Below are 23,249 nucleotides of genomic sequence, written 5' to 3'. Positions count from 1 at the left end.
GTTAAGAATCCACCTGCCAGGGGACATGGGTTCAAGCCCTGCTCTGGGAGGATCCCACATGCCGTGGAGCAACTAGGCCCCTGCGCCACAACTACTGAGCCTGCGCGTCTGGAGCCTGTGCTCTGCAACAAGAGAGGCCGCGATAGTGAGAGGCCCGAGCACCGCAATGAAGAGTGGCCCCCGCTTGCCGCAACTAGAGAAAGCCCTCGCACAGAAACGAAGACCCAACACAGCCAAAAATAAATATTAAAAAAAATGCAATAAAATTTTTTTAAAAAAAGCTAACTATTATTGTTATTAAAAAAAAAAAAGAATCCACCTGCCAATGCAGGGGACACAGGTTCAAGCCCCGGTCTGGGAAGATCCCACATGCCGTGGAGCAACTAAGCCCGTGTGCCACAACTACTAAGCCTGTGCTCTAGAGCCCGCAAGCCACAACTACCAAGCCCGCGTGCTTAGAGCCCGTTCTCCGCAACAAGGGAAGCCACCACAATGAGAAGCCTGCACACTGCGACTAGAGAAAGCCCGTGCGCAGCAACGAAGACCCAATGCAGCCATAAATAAATAAATTTTTTTTTAATTAAAAAAAAAAGAAAGTAATGAAGGAGATTGATGAGAGGAAGGTGTAATGCTTAGAGTTGAAGGTGATGGGGAGAAAAGAAGAGGCAGAATCAAGAAAGAGGCAAGAAAAAACAATCATGTTTAAGAACAGATGGGGAAAAGGGACAGAACTGAAGATGGAAAAGGAAGTAAGAAAGGGAAGAACCAATGGCAAGAAAGATCAAGCTGGACACAGCGGAGCTTCTCCTACCCTGTGCCAGTGAGGTGTGTGGGAGCAGTGAGCACTCTGACTAGTTAGCCAGCTGGGCAGGTCATGATTAGTATCAGAGATGAGGGGTTAGCTCCTTGAATTTTAAAGAATGAGCTAAATTTGAGAGCGTGGAATACTACCTTGATGTGGCAATCTTCTGCTATGCAGTTTTGTTTGACCTGCTCCACATGTTCTTCTATAGACTAAACACCACCACACCGTCACAAACACAAAACACATGCACGAAACGGAATTATTAAAAAAATGAAAGTTTTCAAACTGCAACGGTTGCTCCATCACTTGATGGTAAAAATGAATTTGCAAGCTTTAAAATGAATTTAAAAGCACATCAAGAAAAAAATTAAACTGAGTAAAATGTGATGTCATCAGAAAAAAAACAACACAAAGCAAAACAGGCAAAATTAATGTATTACATATATAAAAGCAATTTCAAAATAAAAATTCATTATTTGTATGTCAGTTATGTAACTTGGAAGTTCTAACTTAAACTGTAATCTCTAAAAATAAAACCTACTTGTACAAGTAGATGCATCCTCTACTACATAGATTCCTAACCTATAGGGGTTTATTTCAAATAAATAAAAACTATTTTTTTCTAAACACAGATTAAAAGTACTGATAATTATTTCACTCTTACTCATAAGGAATATATCCATGAAGAGACAGTCAAGGATTAAAATTCACATCAACCATTACACTATACATAATCTTATGATTTTCTCCTTATAAGTAAATGTTTGATGAGATGAGGCAGGGGAAAGAAATCACACAAATAACTTGCTTCTGGTTGATGACAGGGCCATTAGGAATGGCTATAATCAGAAGCAATATTTCTGCTGTGCTGTGGAAACCTCTGAAGGTTTGATCAGAGCAATACATTCCTACCAATACTGCCCTGAAGTGCCTGCTTCTCTTTCAGCCAACAGGACCCAATTCTCCATGCCTTGTGCAACTGCTCAAGGGCTGCTGCAGCTGACACTGAAGGAATGGTACACGTGTGCACAAGGGCCAACTCAGCAAAAGCCAAACTGCAGAAGAACCTATTTGCCTTTAATCAAGTGGCTAAGTTTGCCACATTTATCCATTTCACAAAAAGTTGTTTTGTGGAATAGTCTTCTCTAACATACTCAGTGAGTAAAAATACCTTCTTCTGAATATACCTAAAATTTCAGCATTTCTCAGAATTTTATTTTTATTAAGTAATTTTTAAAAATTAGCCAATTTTAGCATTCTTAGGATTATTTTGCCAGTTTTGCTAATTAATCAATTCACTGAAGTTACCAAATTTATTGACCACCAATATCCTATTATTGACCACCAATATCCTATTTAACAATCTAAAAAGATAAAACACTCTTATTAAATGGGTAGTTTTAATAAGTTCTGCATATTTCTGAACTAAGTGACCAATTTTACTTTGCCTCAAGAGCTTTCACATTGTTTTCATAATTTTTTTCCGTAAATGAAAACCATTTTTCAGCAGATATGTGCTATTCAATACAGTAGCCACTAAACACATATGGCTTTAAATTTAAATTAAACAAAATAAAAAATTCAGTTCCTCAGTCACACTAGCCCACTTCAAGTGCTCAATAACCACATGTGGCTGGTGACTACTATACTGTACAGAACAGACATAAATTTCCATTATCAACAGAAAGTTCTATTGGACTGCATGCAACAAGATATTAATTTCATTCAATAATTTAAAATTCAAAGGTACAAAAGGGTACATAATAAAAATTCTTCCGTCCAGACTCCCAGCCATGTACTTCCCTTCCTGGAGCCAACCAATGCTTACACAGCATTTTAAGAAATGTTCAATTTATCTCTGTCCCACCTCCCTGTACATGGAGAGCCTCTTCTGGTAGAAAAATAGAAAAGAACACACAGCTTGGGCTGCTGATCCCAAGAGAAATGGAGGGGCATAAAGAAGGGGAGGTAAGGGGCAGAATCGGGGAGAAACTTGGTTAAGGAAGAGGGAAACCAGAAAGGAGACGACAGATCCTCAAGAGCAAGACAAGAGTCTGAGGGTCCCAGCAACCTAGACCCAGTCTTTCCATAGCACTCTGAGGCTCTGACAATCCAATGAAACAAAACTGCTAGAAACCTTATGAATAATTAAAGCATATCACTGTGTTTAATAATTTGAAGAACTAACAACTCAGAAAATTGATCCTTCAATGAACTCTCTTTCTGTGAATAACAGAGCTCTAAGTGAGCAAGTGTCTTTTATCTTAAATCTATTTCTTAGATTTCTGTATCTTATTTTATAGAACTCAGTATCACTATAGGAAATGCAGTAAACAATGGATTAAACGAAACAGGAAACGAATTTGGCTCTGATTCCCCTAACAAAACCCTACATCAGTAATTTCAATACCATTGGGGTCTTTTGTTATCAAATAAGCTTATAAGACACAAAAGAATCTCTACAGTTCACTCCTCTAATTCCTCACTTAAGTACATAATTTTTAAATCTACAGAAAAAATAAATGACTGTTCACAGGACTGCCCACAATGACCATCCAGGTAAGTGGGTGAGTAGTGGAAAGAAAAGAACAAATCTGGTCGGTTCTGCTGCCCTAGGTATGGAGAACATTTGAGAAGCAGTTCTATATGCTACCTTGGGAAACTGAGCCACATAGACTGTCCCTCTCGGTTTTCACTTTTCTAAGTGAAATATAATTCATTTTTCTTTTCTCATAGTTTTTGTTGCCAAATCTTTAATCACATCTGACACTCTACTCTGAACACTACTCTCCAAACTGCTCATTACCTCATTAAATAGCCAAATGGACTGAAATGCTTATATATAAAACATCTGTGTACCCCTCATTTTATAATGAAGAGATCGTTTTAAGTTCTAAAGTGTCACTCTCTCAAATTCATGATTCTTCTTGAATCCTGTATGGCATTACATTATTAACTTATGTATAGCTTAAAAATCACCATGCAATGTAGAATCTCTGCCTCACTTTGTAAATGCAATCAATCTTCCCTCATCATATTTAGTGTTTCTGTAGTTTAATCTCTCTCACAAAATTATTCTACAGTTTATGCTGTTCATTTTTAAATGCTAAACAAATAAAAATGCTTTTAAAGGGTTATGCTGTATTTTCAATTAAATGATATTCAGAGAATCATAACATAGAGTATACTCATTTATATACTAAGTTCCCCAAACCATCCCTCACAATGTTTATTACATATGTAAAGGCCCAATGGCAAATATTATAAAGGACATACCAACTTTCACCTGATTATACAGGATTTATCGAAGGACCTATGTTGTTTCATTGTTATGAAATAAAAATTGTACGTTTTTATCTTAAAAAAAAATTCTCTGTAGTTTGATAAACTATTACCTATGATGTATGAAAGATAATGAGTTCCAACCAAAAGTAAATTTCAAATAAATCAAGCTGGCTTCATTAGAAATGTTAAAGAAAACAAACAAAAATTACAAGAGAGAATATTTGTTTCTAAAATACCTCACTCTGCTTTCTTTTCTTAGTGAAAATATATCTAATAAATGTCTGTTGAAGTACTTCTTGTTTAACAAGGAAATGCCAAAGTCGTTTGACTGGAAGCGCAGAAGAATCCCGGGATCTAGTTTAAAAGAAAAAAATCAACATATCACACTATTTAGTCTATATTCTAGTCTATAGAAAATGTTTCATTATTTGCAGATAATTTTTTTAAAACCTCCATTATTGCAAAGAAGATACAGCATTAAGCTCAACAAAATTTTATAATTTATAATTTATTTCACTTTTAATTTTTAGTTCTACAAATCATTCCTTCATCTAGCAATTAATTCTCTAATTACAGATTCTCTAAATGGACAGGTTGGGCTGAGAGTCAATTGAATCTCATTATTCTCTTTTTAAATTATACTTTAGGTTGGTTCTGTTGGTTACAGCATATCACCAATGAATATAAATGAATATAAAGTCCCACATTTCATTTTTAACAGCCTAACAACCCTAACAAGCTAAAAATCCTTGCTCTTTCAAGCTTATGAGCAATACTCTAAATCATGGCTGGCTGCCTCAAAAAAAGCATGCTGCTTATCAAAAGGGGCCTAGATGGACAGATAGAAGATCAAAACATCAATAAAAACCTTACTGTGTTTACTATTAAATTACTGACAAAAGGTCAGTAGCACCTTGTTTGAATATGTAGATTGTTATCCCAAAACATTAATAAAAACCTTACTGTGTTTACTATTAAATTACTGACAAAAGGTCAGTAGCACCTTGTTTGAATGTGTAGATTGTTATCCCAAAACATTTCTGTTAAGAGTTCCTAAAATGATGACAAAAATAAAGGTTTTGTCCTGATTATAAAATTAGTATGTCTACTGAAGTATAGGTAATATGGGAAAAATAATTTTTATCCAGATTTCTGATATTTTCCTTGGCATATACTGCTAGAAATAGTATTGCAAGTTCAAATTTATGAGTGTTTTGAAGGCTACTGGCATATTATTTTGCCAAACTGACTTCCAAAAAGGTTAAACCAAGCTACACTCTCATTACCATTGTAAGAGAATTCTTACTTGAATGGAGTATTTTCAGGTTCTAGCATTGCTTTATTTCGAAGAATAGCTGGTCCAGCTCCTACTGAAAGGTCAGTTGGATATGTGTTGACATAGTTGGGGGGAGGACCTTCAAATTGATCCATTTTCTCTTGCAAGATCTGCTCCCAATTCTCCAAGTTTTTAATCACAGCAATACCTAATGGTGATGTTACAGGCAACTCTAAAATGTAATAGAATATGATATTTTACTTTGATTAAAAATGTTGACCATCACCACATATTTACAAGATCCAAATTCTTAGAGCCAAAATTTCTGAAAATACAAATAAATCTGAAAATGTTAATCTAACACCATTTTGATATTTAATGCTTTGAACAAAACAGAAGACCAGCTTTCTAAAATGAGCTAAGAAAATGTTTAGCTTCTCCACGCTGGTTTCCTGGTTTTTCTTCCAACCTTCTAGGTCGTCAGTGATTCTTGCCATATGAATTAATACCACAGAATGGAGCCTAAGATAAATAAGACCTCATAACATCTCCAATGCTGTATTTTTTTAGTACCAAATGTTCTTTTATATGGATTTTGTAAAGAGAAACTTGATGATAATTTGTTGTACTTAATAACATTAATTTTCAAATTCCAAACTTACCAGAGAATTCCAATCCAGCGATGGGAAAGAAATTCTTGACATTGTGAAGTACTAGCTTAACCATTGTCAAATGTAGAAGAGCCCAGCTGTTCAAAGGGACAAAAAAAAAAAATCTCCTTAATTGAAAAATAAAATCATGAGAATATAGTACTGATCCCTGTCAACTGTTTGGCCCAATCTCCCACCCAGAAAAAAAGCTGTTTTTTTCTAACAACTTACTATTAAAAAAGAGTACCTTTGTAGTCTGAAAATAAAAGATATGCAACAATGTATTACACTTGCACTATCTGAAATACCTAATGGAAAGAGATTTACCACACAGCTACATGGAATTTAATAGCATATCAATAAATTACGTATTTTTTCTCACTAAAAATGTTTGTGCCAGCTATTCTTTGAAACTGGAGGTGAAATACTCTACTATCTAGCAATGTACCTCAAAGGTACAGAATTCCTAACCTGAAAACACAGGTCAGTTCTTGTATAAATTCATGACAGTAATGTTGTTTAAAACTAGTAACATCAGGTACCTCTACAAAAGAAAAGACAAAAAGAAAAGAGGAAAGCTTTATTTACCTATAGGAGTTAGGGTCTTGGTGTTCCTGTATCTGTGTATCTGAAAAAAAAGCATCATCTTCTTCTTCATCACTATGAATGCTTTCATCAGAATCATATATAACTCCACTATCAGACAAAGGGAGAAATGGCTGCAATAAAATGTGAAGTTATTTTTAAATGTATAATTGGGTTATTTTTATCCTAACTTAATATTGAACATTTTTTTTTAAAATTTATTTTATTTATTTATTTATTTATTTATTTATTTATTTTTGGCTGTGCTGGGTCTTCGGTTCGTGCGAGGGCTTTCTCTAGTTGCGGCAAGTGGGGGCCACTCTTCATCGCGGTGCGGGGACCGCTCTTCATCGCGGTGCGCGGGCCTTTCACTATCGCGGCCCCTCCCGTTGCGGGGCACAGGCTCCAGACGCGCAGGCTCAGCAGCTGTGGCTCACGGGCCCAGCTGCTCCGTGGCATGTGGGATCTTCCCAGACCAGGGCTCGAACCCGTGTCCCCTGCATTAGCAGGCAGATTCTCAACCACTGCGCCACCAGGGAAGCCCAATATTGAACATTTTAAATGGTGTCAACCTAAACTAAAATTTTCTTTTGAAAATAATACTAGACCTAGGAAAGTCAGGAAAACCAGGTTAAAACTCTCAGATTCAATAAAATAATTGAGTAGCTAGATACGACACAAATATTTTTTAAAATCAATGGTCTTTTTCTCATATATCAGCAATAACTAGTTCAAAAACTCTGAAGAAAAAAGGTGCATTAAATAACATAATACCAAAGGAAAAACTTTATGAAAACTGAAAGAGCTACAGTGAAGGAAATTACAAATCCCTCTAAAAGCTAAATAAGGAGACTGAAACATGTAAAAACTATCATTCTCTAATTTACAGGTTTTAGGTAATTGCAATAAAAATCCCCATGGGGATTTCTTTTCCTTTTTTGAAACTTGATAATGATTGTAAAGTTCATAGGGAAGAAAAAAATAGGTAAGATTAGCTAAGAAATCTTTCTAAAGTGAAAGATACTATTTCTTAGTGGATATTAAAATAAGTAATTAAAATAAGTGCAGTCTAGCAATTGATCAGTGGAAAAATATAGTCCAAGAAGAGTATATAAATAAGAAATTAATATATGACAAATATAACATCTTTTAAGTCATTGGGAGGAAAGGAAGGACAACTAGTGTAAGTGTGAGAAGAGAAGATAAAGAGGGCACCCAAAGTCTGATCTTCACTTCATTTTAGATCAACAGGAGAGTTAGAAATTAAAAAAGAGAGTTAAAAGTTAAAAAGAATTAGGGGGAAGATGGGCTTCCCTGGTAGCACAGTGGTTAAGAATCCGGGTTCAAGCCCTGGTCTGGGAAGATCCCACATGCCGTGGAGCAACTAAACCCATGTGCCACAACTACTGAGCCTGCGCTCTAGAGCCCGTGAGCCACAACTACTGAGCCCACGTGCCGCAACTACTGAAGCCCACGCGCCTAGAGCCCGTGCTCCACAACAAGAGAAGCCACCACAATGAGAAGCCTGTGCACCGCAACCAAGAGTAGCCACCACTTGCAGCAACTAGAGGAAAGCCTGCACACAGCAACAAAGACCCAACATAGCCAAAAATAAATAAATTAATTAATTAACTTAAAAAAAGAATGAGGTGGAAGAGAAGGTGGAGGAAACAAAGGAGGAGAAGATAACAAAAGTAAACATTTATTAGTGGAAAGGACTTTCTCTGCTTAAAAACAATGTAACAAATCATTTTTAAAAGTATGGATAGACATGACTAACTTTTAAAAACTTCTGTATGTCAAAAGCATAAAATTAAAAGGCAAATAAATCATTTTTTAAAAGTATGGATAGACATGGCTAAATAAACTTTTTAAAACTTCTGTATGTCAAAAATATAAACAAAATTAAAAGGCAAAGTATCTGGAAAAGGTATCACAAGTAAGATAAATTGTTAATATCCTTAATAAATAAAGAGTTCATTAAAAGTAAGGAAAAACATTACAATTCCAATAGATAATTTTGTTCAGAACATGAACAGTCAATTCCTCACAGTAGAAAACCTAATGGCAATAGGTTCATTAACATTTTTTGATATCACTAATAGGAAATAAAAATTATTTAATCAAATTAACAAAAATGAAACAGGAATACTTAATGAGGGTAAAGTCAGATGCGTGCTCACTATTCTCAAGAGAGTATAAATCAGTAATCTGAAGATATATATCAAAAGATATATATATATAAATATATATATATATATATTTCAGATATATATCTGAAATAATCAGAATGTGAACAAGGCTTATCTAAAAAGATACTAATCTCAGCATGATTTATAAAAATGGAAAAATAAATACAGCAAATACTGATAGGCAAATGGTTATATAAACTATAGTATACTCATCAAGCTGAATAGTTATTTGGTCATTAGAAATGATATGTACCTAGAAATAATGACAGACCCAGTAACAATGAGCACCCATATACCCACTTGTGGTTTCTAAATTATAATTTCCCACAGAAAGGAACCAGGTTCTTTGGAGGTTGTTCCCACTCTGGGGCAGGAAATATGCCAAATTAGCCTAGAATGACTTAAGCTAGAAAGAAAAGAAACTCAAAGACTATTGGTAGAGTTCTCAAAAAGATTCAGGAGCCAACTGGAAGAGGCTCTCATTGGCAAAGATGGGACAATCTGAACATCCATAAGAATAATAACTGTACTGGATTAAAATACATAAAATATGTTTAAATCCATAATATAACACAACTAATAACAAAACAAAGCTCACTGCTTCCTCTGAAGGATGCTAGAGAATCAACTCATCACTTTGAAAACTGGCACAAAAAGCAAAGAATAAAGCACTTTTCCTGTCTTTCTCTTTCAAAATGTAATTCAGGATAACCAAATAGGATGATGGAAGAAAGTATTCCAGCAAATAAATGAAGACTAAATGAGAAGATATCATTATCATAATTTTAAAACTCCCCTAAATTTAAAATAATGGACTTGGGCAAAGATCATCAACTAACATCTCAAAAAGAGAGTTTCCTGATGGAAATACACAAAACCACCTATGAAGTAATCCTGTACTCCCCTTTCCCTATCCAACCAGAATGGAATCTGATAAAGCCTCTAAATTTAACTTTCACTTTACAGAAAAACAGGAATCAGGGGAACATGGTCAGAAGACCAAAACATGGGGATGCCATCAGCAAAAGCCACTGAGAAATTTTAAAGGACAAATTTGGGGGCCAAAAATAGGGGGGTGTAAATTTAACAAAGAGAGATGGAGGTAGAACCTATAGATTAAAAGAAACTTAAGACGTATCAACCAATTGCAATGTGTGAATCTTATTTTGGACCCTGATTTAACAAACCAACTGTTCAAAAACATTTAAGGTATAATGGGGAAAAAGGTGAACACTCTCTGGATACTTGATGATATTAAGGAATTGTGTGTGTGTATGTGTGGTGTGTGTGGTGTGTATGGTGTGTGTGGTGTGTGTGTGATAATGCTAGTGTGGTACAGGTTCAAAATCCTTCTTTTTAAAAAATAAATGGTGAAATATTTATGAATGGAATTTCATGATGTTTGGATTTGCTTCCAAACAATCTGGGGAGTGGGAAGAAGTATAAATGAACCACATGTAAAGAGGGAACACAGGTAAAGAAGGAAACCTATCAATAGAAGATGATGTGCTTGAAAAAACAAAGTGCAGAAAAGCACACACCCAACACGGTACAAAATGGGACTATGCTGGATCCAGTCACCGTGAGTATTCTGATCCCCAGAGAAGTTTTCTCTGCTTTGGAGAAACAGAGATATGTCATGGGGCCTCATGAAACCCATGGTCTCATGAAACCCTCAAACACCCATCCATCTCCTTCTGCTCTAGTTTCATGCTGACCAAGGGAACTACTGATAATCAGAAGAAGGGAAGTTAGATGGTAGATACAGGTATTCCAGTCTCTAGAAAAGGATGATGCTGATTATATGTTAATAAACTAACTTCTGGTTTATACCTAAGTCCCATATGATTTTAATTTGTCTGGTCCATTTCAAGTATCTGATCATTCCTGAATGATTATTCAGCTTCTGGAGTTGAGAGATTAATGTCTAAACTATGGTGATTCAACCCAGAAGCTGCCCCGTCATTCCTATGTGATGCAAACATAAGAGTTAATAAAACAGACACACATAAAGCTTGCATTCCTCACGCCCCTTACCTTTGCAACAAAATAATCCCACATACTGAGTTCAGGAGGAATAAACTTTTCTTTGTAAGATGGTCTTTCTGCAGGCACTGGTGGTGGGGTAGCATCCTTTACAGGTCTTCCAGGAACCAGCATTCGCATGTTAAACCTCCTGCGGTGTTTATCTATGTCTTCAGAAGGAACAGGAGGTGCTGAATAAAGATAGAAAAGAAAGCCGGCCTTATTTTCCATTATTAATTCAAAGAGTTATTAACCTTTCTTTTCATCCTACTCTTGCCATGTTTTTAGTGTAGACTAAATTACTTACATCTGTGCTTCTTAACTTTTCTAGTTACTGCATCAGTTTTCCAACAATCATGGCAGAGATGCAGATGAGGATAGAGTATAAAAGATTAACTTGCAATGAAGCAGCCTATGTGCTATATAGAATAAGAATTCAAGCAATTCTATATACAGTGTATTAAATAAATGATATATTCAACAAATAGTACAGAGTGCTTGAGTGATTATTTCTGGCTATGTTGTTCAAGAAAGATTCATTGAATGAATATGTAGGATGTAAAGCATGCCTTAAAAGAAAAGCAGAAGCTCATTGTGAAAAGAGGAAGTTGACACCAGAAATGAATGACCAAAGGGTTGGCTAAATGAGGAGTAAACTTCTTTTGCTAGACAGGTGTCAGGGAGGGGAATAACAACGACAGTCTGGAGTTAGGGTGGGACAAGCCTGTGGATAGGAAGCTGGGAGCTCATCCTATGGGCAATTCTTATGAAAGTATCTTGAACTAGGAACATGATGAGGTATAGTCTGCAGGATCAATTAGAGAAGAAGGTGGAAGAATCTGACACAAGATGGACCTGAACTAGTATGGTGGGTGGTAAAGACCGAGAGGAAGTGTCAGATATGAGAAATACATAAAATAAATATCAAAAGGATTCAGAACTAATTGGATATGAGAGAACCAGAAAGAAGTCAACCTGGTCCTCTTCTGAAGCTCCCCGTCGTAGAAAATGATAATTCTATCTCAAGTTCTCTTTGATGAATATGACCACTTTTCACTCTGTCCATCACTAGGCTAAACCACTTTTATCTTTTTTTAACTGAGGTGAAATTTATATAAAATTAACCATTTTAAAGCGTACAATTCAGTGGCATTTAGTACATTCACACTGTTGTGCAACCACCATCCCTATCTAGCTGCAAAGCATTCTCACTACCCCAAATGAAAACCCTATACCCATTAAGCAGTCACTCCCCATTCCTCCCTCCCTCTAGCCCACGGCAACCACCAGTATGCTTCCTGTCTCTATGGCTTTACCTATTCTGAATATTTCATATAAATGGAAGCATGCAATGTGTGACTTTTTGTGCCTGGCTTCTTTCACTCAGCATAATATTTTTGAGGTTCATGCTAGCTATATAGCATGTGTTAATTCTTCATTCTTTTTTACAGCTGAATCATACTCCATTGTACTTATATACCACATTTTGTTTATCCATTCACTCTTGATGGTAATCCACAACTATCTTTTAAGTGGGCTATTCCCAGAGCCTCCCACATGGGCTCCCTACTTTTATTCTTTCACAGTGTATTCTCCACATAGCAGTTAGAGTGGGTCTTTTGAAAACCTAAATCAGATTATGTCACTCCTCTGCTTAAAACCCTCCAGTAGTTTCCTATCTTTCTTTAGAAGAACAACGATAGTTTTACATGACCCATGAAACCCTCAATGACCTTGGCCCCAGTTACTTATCTTACCTCATCTCTGACCACATTCCCCTGGATCAGGATAGCCATTCTGGCCTCCACTGTAGTTCCTGGAAAAGGTCAAACTAGTCCTACCTCATGACTTTTGCACTCACTGCTCCGTCTGCCTGAAATGCTCTGGCCCCAGATATCAGCACGATCTGATTCCCAACTTCCTTAGGACTCTGCTCAAATGCTATCTAATCAGAAATGTGTCTTCTGATCACCCTAACTAAACTGTTCCCATCCACTTTCCCTCATCATTCTCTGTCCACTCACTCTGTTTTATTTTTATCGTAGTTCTTCTCATACCTGAAATATTATCACTTGTTAATTTGTTGTGTTTACCTCTACTGGATGTAAGCTTCATGAAGGTAAGGGATCTGTCTGTTTTGTTCACTCCCATACCCCAAAAGCCTGGCATAGAGCAGGTATAGGTAAATGCAAACATGAATACGTACTCAGAGGTTTAAGCATGATGATTTGATGAATGTATTACCTACCGTGAAAAAATAATAGAAAACTCAGGAAGGGAAAAGAAGTGATTTGGGAGGAAAACTTTTAAATTTACAGTGGACTACAAGTAGGTAGGAAGATGGAGATTAAGAGTCATCCACATGCAACGGGAGTGGCGACAACGCAAGTTGATGAGATTGCCTACCTTACTCTGACTTATGTAGGAACCTATCCATCTGATGCGATCTTGGGCAGTAAAGACACAGGTTAGAACCTGTGCCATTTAAACTCTCTGTGCCACTAAGTCCTCATCTGTAACATGACCATTTCTAAGGATGAATTAAGACAGACAATTTCTGTGTTTCAGCGCCAAGGTGTAAACCTTTCCCATGGCGTCAGTCTATATCTCACCATCCTACCATCTTAAAAAGTGGGCTAAAAAATCTATTTTGGTCCATAAGAAAAAAAAGAGGACAGAAAATGGAATTTAAAAACCATGTGCATGATTGGAACAGCCTTCTTGTCTATGACCATAAACTTAATCTGAAGCCAACTACTGGTATACTCTGTAAAGATTATGAGGATTTATTTAAATCTTCTTTCTCTAATTAAAAACAATCCTTTTTCCATGAACTTATTCCTTAACATTGTCTCCTTGGTTACCATTACCTTTCCTTTTTTCTTTTTTATCCTCCTCAAATTTGTCTTGGTTTACCAAAAAATGTTAAACTGAAACTATATTCTTTATTCTAACATGAGTTTAGTTATTTATTACCCTAACAAGAGTGATTATACCTTAAACATCAGTGATTTTTCAAAATAAAAATTCTTAAAACATTAAAAAAAATCTTTTACTTTCACATTGGAAACTATTTACATTTACATACATTATTGGTATCAAATTTATCTTACCTGAAATATTTTCTGATTGTCTTTGAGGCTTCACAACAAGTTTTACACCTCCCCCAAAAACAGCAGCCCACATTCGATTGTTTAATGGGTGGGCTGCAAGTCGAAATAATTCATTGGAGGAATTTGTGGCAAGAGCATGTATCAATAAACTTAAGTACACAGCAACAACAGCTTCACACAACAAAATATTCAATTTTGGCTGGTCTTCATCTTGGGCTGAACTCAAGAGATTAATAAGTGAACTCACACCTGTAAGGGTATATAATATTATAAGAAGTATATCAGCATAAAGCTCCAGAAGGAAAAGAAATCCAAATTTGCAGTTTAACCAAAATTATGTATCTATATTATACTATATATATAGTGTGAATACATACACATGGAGATATTATATATATATATCCGTAATTTGAGCAACAAAATAAATGATAGGAATGGTTTATAAGCTATAGAATAAAATAAGAATCCATTCATCTCTACTGATATAATAAATGAGTGAATAAGTAAACTAAAAGAAGAGAAGAGAAAAAGCTCTTCCTCACAGAACGATTTCAACTAATACGTAGAAGGAAGGATAGAATTAGAAAATCACCATCTAGTAATCCCCACAGTAATACCTGATTCAGTCAGGAGTCATCACTGGATGCTATAATTAGTGGGTAAAAGTATGATATTTTACACAATCTCAAACATTCTCTTCAAAAGATACTTACTAATTGCAAAGGAAAAGAAAGTAACTTTACAAAGGAGAAATCTGGCAGAAACTACTATACAAAGTGATCAAAGTTAATGGCACCAGTAATGGGACCAAGTGGCATCATGTGCCTCTTGATATTTTACACTGAGAAGGGTACAATATCTCTTCATAACCTGAATCTAATATTAAGAAGACATCAGAAAAACCCAAATGGAGGGACATTCTAAAAAATAATTGGCTAGCACTCTTCAAAAGTGTCAATGTCATGAGAGACAAAGAAAGAAGGAGGAATACATATTAGAGGAGATTCATGAGACAATACAACTAAATGTTACATGGAAGACCTTAGTGGGACAACAGGTGAAATTGTCAAAAAATCTATAGATTAGAGAGCAGTATTGTATCAATATTAAGATGCTGAATTTGATAACAGTGCTATGGTTATGTACAATAAGAGAATGTCTGTTTTTAGGAAAGATAAACTGATATATTTAGATGTAAAGGGGCATCATGTCTGCAACTTACCCTCAAATATTTCAGAAAAAAGTATACATTCACACAGACACACAATAAGTGAGTGAGAGAGTAGGAGTGAATAACAAAGCAAGTATGGTAAAATGTCACTGTTTGGGGAATCTGGGTGAAGGTTACACAAAAATTGTACCATTTATGAAACTTTTGTTAAGTCTGAAATTATTTCAATAAAAAGTCAAACGACAACAATATGTTTTGAGAAACTTATGCATAAATGAATTTTAAATACACACTTTGAGTCTGTCACTTCCTTCTACTGCCACTCTTCACAATGATCATTAACATGTAACCACAGAATTATAAAGCAAGTAGAGCAAAAATCAAATGACGTGGCAGACGAGGAAAGTATATTAAGAGAGTGGAGAAGGTTTGAAATAACTGATATGGAGAGTGAGAAAGAGCCAACCGGAGGAAGACGACTGGCAGACACCATGATATATGTGCCACAGAATGGTCACTCCTGTCCTAACATACATCTACACTCTTGAGAATAACTGTATTCTGATGTATCTGTGAAAAAAAGCTCTGTGATACTGGCTCTCTAAGATTCTAATTCAGGATGTCTAAGGATAAGAAACATGACGTGCTCACCCTTGCGAAGGATGTTAAACCTTGCTTTTTTATGCTGGTCAACACAGCTGGTTTTTGAAGCCTTAACTTTCTGAGTCTTCAGACAACATTACAGTACTTAAGAATTCCTAATCCATGGCAGAAAACATCATCAAAAACAAACAAATAAAAAACTATTCACCAAATCCACAAACAACAACAATCAGGAAACCAGTTGGTAGCTTTGTAAAAAGGAGTTGCCAAATAGAAGATTTAAAAAACAAACAAACAAAAAACACCACTCAAATTCTCACCAGGCCATTGAGCAGGAGAAGAACTTGGTGTTGCATGTTCTTCAATGCTTTCTGTCCTTAGCCTTCGACGATCACTTAAAAGAAGCCCTTGATAAGCCATTCCTGTAAACTGGTTCCCTTCTGTCTGACTGCTAAAACAAATAAGGTTCAGTTATTTATTGTCCTAATAGAGGTAACAAGCAATTATACCCTATATGTATTTATTTTAGATAACTGTAACAAAAACAAAACTCTTAAAACTGAGTTCACTGTTCTAATAAAAACTTATTTCAGAAAGTTCTTTAAATTAGTTACAAATATTTATCGATAGCTTTTTAAAACAAAATACCAAATTTTCTATTTAGGCAGATGACATTTAGTCATTAAAACCTTTTCCAAATGCCGCCTAATACTTAAAAATCTTTTCTATATTCACTTATTTGTATTTTTTTTTTAAGTCTGCTGTAAGGAGACTACTGTTGGTACTAAGATATATCAGAAAGTTTCAGGGCACTATTTTGCATTTCTTAGTTCTGTAAAGTTGTGCAAGCTCAACTCTGAATTAAAACATCAACTAAAATCTGAAGAATCCTATTTTAGAAATACCTAGTCCTAAAGCCAAATGTGCCCAAATATTTACTTTCCTCATCTTTATGGAGTGGGGGAAGTACAAAAGAAGAAAATAAACCTGACTCCCTGGAGAGTCAATCACAGCCTAAAAACTAGAAAATACACATTTAAACAAAATTTATTTGGATTCTCATCTGGTGCCATTTTAAGCAGTGACTGATATCAAACAAGTTGTCTTTGATCATTAAGATGACCACAGTCAACCAAACAAACTCTTTTTCACTTATTTACATTTCCAAGTTTTTGGAGTTACTTAGACATTGGCCTTATTAGGCTAACATCAGAGAACAGGCCATTTTGAGAGAGTAATTCCCTATGCAATAAAAAATCTTCCCACAAGAGGCTGCTGAATTTATAAGAAAAAAATCTAGACATATGTGTAATATAAATTTAATGTGATTCTATTTATATTACAAACTTCATTTATTAATATAATCCATTTAAATCTAGGTCATCTTTCCGAGTGATTCAATTTCTTACTACTTATACTGCCGTAGTCATTAAAATACAGAGTATACACTGATGAAGGCAATTAGACATTTAACAAAAATTCAAACCATTACATCTATTGATATCACTTCTAAAGACATACAGAAATGGGTAAGTAAAATTGATTTTAATAATTCAATGTTAGGAATGTACTTTCTCATTTTTCAAAAGTTCTTCCTCTTTCAACTGAAAACCAAACAAACAGAAACTAATCTAATGCTAAAAGGAATAGTTCCTAAGGGGGAAAAAATAAGAAAACTTCGTATCATAAATTACTTTGGATAGCGAACACTTCTTTTCTTGAAAACAAAAAAAAAGGTGGTGATGATAATTTTCTTTACTATTTGTCATTTTCTATATGTCTCTTGTTACTAGGTAATAGCTAAACTAAACAAATAATTATTTTATTTCTCATTCTCATCTATTAAAGTACACATGGCAGTCATATTTGAGGATTTTTCAGTCCCTAGGAAGCAGAACTTTAATATAACTCTGGAACAGTTTAATGCTTTTGCTGTATTAATACTATTTGGGTAATTTTTTTTTTTTTTTTTTTTTTTACCTGTAGCTATGACTGTCACATAATGCTTGGTAAATTGATGCAGAAAGTGATGCTGCTAGTGAATGAAGTGTGTGCACCTAAAACCAAAACAGCCACAATTACATTTTGTACTAACATTTCTACACAACAGTAGTATGTTAAAAATCAGAAAATACCCAGGAAACTAGCAATATCATAAATAAGACTAGGTCCTACATGAGACTACTAACTCTACCTTAAAGCTTCTAAAATAAAACTCATCCAATTCAATATCCATGCTCACAACAAAGCTAACTGATTCATATGCATCTTTATCAAATATTTATTACTGTGAGCCTGCCACTTAGCAGGCCCTAAGCAAAGTGCCAACGTTCACATTGCTGGGACTGTGTCCTAGCATGCTAATGAATAGCTTAAATAGTAATACTCAAGAAAAGCAGAACCAAAATAAGCAGAGAATTTTCAGAGCTTTTATTTAAAGTTGCCTTATGAAAACTTCTCCTTGATGAAACTAAAAATTTGATCTTATCAGTAAGAATGAATTAAATGTTTAGAAAGTATATCAATCACTGTCTGAAATGGTTAATTTTCCAGAAAGCAAGTAATCCACTTAGTACTTAGAAGTAATGCAGTCTTAGAATTTTAAATTTTGAAAGTTTAAAAATTATCAATATAATATAAAAACCACATCCTACAATGCCACACTGAATCAACATTTTGAGACTCACAATCTTAAAATTTGAAGGGATCTTAGAAATAGTTTCATACTTTTTGAAAGCTTATCCAAATTTCTAGGAACTAGAAATGTTTACTTAGAGCTTATATGCATTGAATGCATTTTCTGCATTTCCATATTCACCTATCAAATAATTTAAGTAATCTCTGCTAAACTACTGATACAGATTAATTCATGCTATGGATCAGAAGTCTCTAATAGGATGATATGACCAGCAAACCTTGGGTCCTTCAGAAGAATGTACTACCAGAGGTTGAATGTACCTTTCAAACAAAAAGATTAAAAATAAAAATACTGGGGACCTGAAATGACATCAGCCACTGGAATTGGAAAAAGCACAGTACAAATACACTTAGGCTAGCACAGTGGAAGTCTGATCATCTCTCCAGATCCTGCCACACTCCCTACTGTTTCTTAGAATCTATCCATTTTTAAGTTTTCAGCATAGGATATAGTTTTAATTTGGGGTAGTAACTCTGCCAAAACTCTAATTGCCCCCAACTATTCCACAGCCTCCAACAAAACACAATCATCAGTGAGACAGTAATGAGGGTACTTTCTCTGGGACTATTTCTAATCAATCATGGTTCTCTCAAAGATACCCCCCTGCACTTATATTTTCATAATATCCTGGCATCTAAGCAAACAGTTATAAATATTTCTACTTAATGATTCATTTAACAGAGACAGAGAATCCAAAGGAATATTTGGCAAGAATACTGTCTAGAAAATGAATTTTATTACCAAAAAAGTATTTGCCTGTCTTAAAGGAAGATAATAACTTTTCCACAAGTAAGAAGAAACTATTATATTAATTTCAGGTATACAGCACAGTGTATATTTTTATAGATTATCCTCCCCTTTAAAGTTATTACAAAATAATGGCTCTATTTCCCTGAGCTGTACAATATATCCTTGTTGCTTGTCTATCTTATGCTTAGTAGTTTGTATCTCTTAATTCCCTACCCATAATGTGCCCCACCCCCACACACACACTTTGGTAACCACTGGTTTGTTCTCTATGTCTGGGAGTCTGTTTCTGTTTTGTTATATACAGTCATTTGTTTCATTTTTTAGATTCCACATATAAGTGATAACATACGGTATTTTTCTTTCTGTCTGACTTACTTCACTTAGCTTAAACTCCATCCAAGCTGCAGCAAATGGGAGAATTTCAAGAATGCTTAACTTGCAAATTACATTCATTGGACAAATGGTCTTGAACTAATCAGACTGAGAAGGTAGCAGATAAGAGTACTGTAAAATATTTCTTCTAAGTTCAAATTGGAAGACAAGTATAACACATTTACCTTCTCAGTGTATATAACACCAAATGATCATAAACTCTACATTACCTTCACATCTTCAATACTGGGATGAGGTGGTGTTTTCATCTGAACAATAGTATAAAGTATATCATGGATGTGATTATTTAAGTACAATACAGGATTAGCTATGACTGTTTTTGTTGAAGCAATACTTGCTGAAAGCAGAGGTAGGGTGGTAGGCAGTGGTAGTGGAGACTGGAGCTGCTTCACTGTAGTTTCCTGTGAGTGATAGGAGATTATTTTTTCCGTAGTTAAAATGAAGGACAAAAAAAGCAATTAATAGTTATATGATAAAAATACCGGCAGTAAACATCTGAGTAAAAGCAATATGTTAATGTGCTTGCTCACTTATTCTACAAAAATTGATTGTGAACCAGGTCCTATGCTTAGATGCAGAAGATGTAAAGATGAGTTTGACACAGCTGTGCTCTCAAGCTTTTAGCCTACTCCTAATTACCAAAACTTTTGTCTAAAAAGACCCATGCAGAGTGTAAATATGTGCCTCCTATGAATAGAGGAGCTAATCACATTAAGATTAACCAGTAAAAAGACCTTTACAACTATAAATGAAAGAGTTATTGCAATGATTAAAATAACCAAGATTGAAAACAAAAGTAAAGTCAATACCTGCTGTGATTCTTGTAGCAAAAACTTGAGTTCCATCCTTACTGAGGCCAGACCACCACCTTGGGCCCCATGAAGGCTACAGTAACTAAGAAACACTCTGAGGAGATCTTGGTTCTTCTGCAACCACAACTTCCGTCTTTCTGCATGCTCTCGTTTAGCCTGTAGTCTCCGCCTTTCTATTTGGTGCCACTCATAGGAACCAATATCTGGTTTGTCCACCATTTCTTCCTGATCCAGAATATCACTCTCTACTTTGGAATACATTTTACTGGCATATTCTTTAATAACTGATTCATGATTACATATCTCATGCAAGGCAGCAATTTCCTTTTCAAGCCAGTTATAGAGTTGAAATCTGAGTTTTCCACCATCTACTTCATAACCTGTAGCCAATGTTCTTAGTTCAGTCATAAGGATCTTTAAACAAGCTCTGAATTTTAGTTGTTCAGCAATCACATCAACTTCAGAATCACCTTCAAGGCAATCCTCTTCCTGAGGAGTCAATAACATATTACGGTCTGGGGCTTCCTGATCTTCTTGTCTATCTTTTCCCCTGACATCTGTACTTTTCATTACTAAACCGACAGCACCTTCTTCCTCTTCTTCTAAGGCACTATCGTGCTCTTCACCCCAGTCAAGAGTAAGAGGTTCCTCTTCAACTTTTACTATTGGCTGACTCCAGTCAATCTGTGATGAAGTTATGTTTGACCAATCAATTCCAGAACTTCTATCACCATCACTCAGAGTTTTTGATTCTGAAGGTACATCATCCGTCTTTTTAAAAATGAAGTCAGGCTGATCTTTTTCTGAAGGTAAGGCAGACACTTTGGTAACTTTTGGAATTTTGGAGAGCACCTCCAAGGCTAAAACAGGACATCCAACTTTAAAATGAGCATTTGCTGTAGTAAAGAATAATTTTCTTTCTATGAGATTAATTTTATCAACAAAGTTCTTCTCCGTTTTGAGACCTAAGGTTGCCAAAGTTCCTTCAGGGGAGGCAAGGTTTCTTCGAATAAGCAAAGGATGAGTTCGAAGGTAGTTGTAGAAACTAAACACCACTGGGTTACAAGATTTGATAACTATAGAAATCAAACAGATACAATCACAAGGTATTATGTTAACTTGTAATTATATTACAAAAGAATAAAATGTCAGCATTTCCTCAAAATAAAGGACACTTAAGTATTAAACTAGGATTAGTTAAACTATGATATACCCACAAAATACAGCTAAAATAAAAAGAATTTTCCTGTTTTGCTATGGAGTGATATCCAGAATATATTAAGTAAAAGAAGATGAAGTATATATACTAAACTACCTTTTATCTAAAAAAGTAAAGAGGGACCACATACACACATTCACACACACACACACGCATACTTGTATTTTTTTAAATGGAAGGAGAACACACAATTTTTTTTTTCAATTGGTCCCCTAAAAAAGGAGGCAAGAACAGGGTAGAGAGACGAGGAAAGAAGCTAGATTCCTCTGAAAATACCTTCATTTTATTGTTTTTATTTCAAAACCACTTCAACATTTTATATAATTCTAAAAGAAAATTAATTTTTAAAAATTCACAATAAAAGCAAAAGCAAAATTAAACAAATTATTCTTTGTATCAAGGTGGTAGCATAACCACACGAGAGGAACTATAAAGTGACTTAAAAATAAGTAATTTAAAAAAATAAGTAATTTGACTGAACATCCTTAGTGGGATATACTATCAAAACAAAAAGAACTGCAAAGAGGGAGACCTTCAAGATGGCGGAGGAGTAAGACATGGAGATCACCTTCTTCCCCACAAATACATCAAAAATACATGTGCATGTGGAACAACTCCTACAGAACACCTACTGAACGGTGGCAGAAGACCTCAGACCTCCCAAAAGGCAAGAAACTCCCCACGTACCTGGGTAGGGCAAAAGAAAAAAGAAAAAACAGAGATAAAAGAATAGGGACGGGACCTGCACCAGTGGGAGGGAGCTGTGAAGGAGGAAAGGTTTCCACACACTAGGAAGCCCCTTCGCGGGCGGAGACTGTGGGTGGCGGAGGGGGGAGCTTCGGAGCCATGGAGGAGAGTGCAGCAACAGGGGTGCGGAGGGCAAAGCGGAGAGATTCCCACACAGAGGATCGGTGCTGACCAGCACTCACCAGCCTGAGAGGCTTGTCTGCTCACCCGCAGGGGCAGGTGGGGGCTGGGAGCTGAGGCTCGGGCTTCCGTTGGATCCCAGGGAGAGGACTGGGGTTGGCTGCATGAACACAGCCTGAAATGGGCTACTGCACCACAGCTAGCTGGGAGGGAGTCCAGGGAAAAGTCTGGAACTGCCTAAGAGTCAAGAGACCACTGTTTCGGGGTGTGCGAGGAGAGGGGATTCAGAGCACCGCCTAAACGAGCTCCAGAGATGGGCACGAGCCACGGCTATCAGCGTGGCCACCAGAGACAGGCATGAAATGCTAATGCTGCTTCTGCAGCCACCAAGAAGCCTGTGTGCAAGCACAGGTCACTCTCCACACAACCCCGCCCGGGAGCCTGTGCAGCCCGCCACTGCCAGGGTCCCGTGATCCAGGGACAACTTCCCCGGGAGAACACATGGCGAGCCTCAGGCTGGTGGAACGTCACGCTGGCCTCTGCCGCCGCAGTCTCGCCTCGCATTCTGTACCCCTCCCTCACCCTGGCCTGAGTGAGCCAGTACCCCGTAATCAGCTGCTACTTTAACCCCGTCCTGTCTGAGGAAAGAACAGACACCCTCAGGCGACCTACACGCAGAGGCGGGGGCCAAATCCAAAGCTGAACCCCAGGAGCTGTGTGAACAAAGAAGAGAAAGGGAACTTTCTCCCAGCAGCCTCAGGAGCAGCAGAGTATATCTCCACAGTCAACTCGATGTACCCTGCAT

At 36.2% G+C, this 23,249-nt stretch overlaps 1 protein-coding gene across 5 annotated transcripts in view; it reads right to left on the bottom strand.

The window, feature by feature from the left end:
• Positions 1-23,249, bottom strand: part of DMXL2 (Dmx like 2) — a 158,107-nt gene that overhangs the window by 9,136 nt on the left and 125,722 nt on the right. For 2 of the 5 annotated variants that reach the window (XM_057543197.1, XM_057543200.1), the window contains 11 exons: positions 20,356-21,434; positions 19,756-19,947; positions 17,686-17,762; positions 16,026-16,156; positions 13,932-14,180; positions 10,831-11,009; positions 6,605-6,735; positions 6,029-6,114; positions 5,397-5,598; positions 4,327-4,444; positions 952-1,014 (listed from right to left, as the gene is read on the bottom strand). In XM_057543197.1, coding sequence (XP_057399180.1) covers positions 952-1,014; positions 4,327-4,444; positions 5,397-5,598; positions 6,029-6,114; positions 6,605-6,735; positions 10,831-11,009; positions 13,932-14,180; positions 16,026-16,156; positions 17,686-17,762; positions 19,756-19,947; positions 20,356-21,434 — 2,507 coding nt within the window. The remainder of the gene's footprint in view (positions 1-951; positions 1,015-4,326; positions 4,445-5,396; positions 5,599-6,028; positions 6,115-6,604; positions 6,736-10,830; positions 11,010-13,931; positions 14,181-16,025; positions 16,157-17,685; positions 17,763-19,755; positions 19,948-20,355; positions 21,435-23,249) is intronic. The other 3 variants (XM_028167484.2, XM_057543198.1, XM_057543199.1) reach the window with 3 other exon arrangements.

Source organism: Balaenoptera acutorostrata, chromosome 3, assembly GCF_949987535.1.
Source record: "Balaenoptera acutorostrata chromosome 3, mBalAcu1.1, whole genome shotgun sequence".
NCBI lineage: Eukaryota > Metazoa > Chordata > Mammalia > Artiodactyla > Balaenopteridae > Balaenoptera > Balaenoptera acutorostrata.
This window is presented reverse-complemented; position numbering and strand designations above follow the sequence as displayed.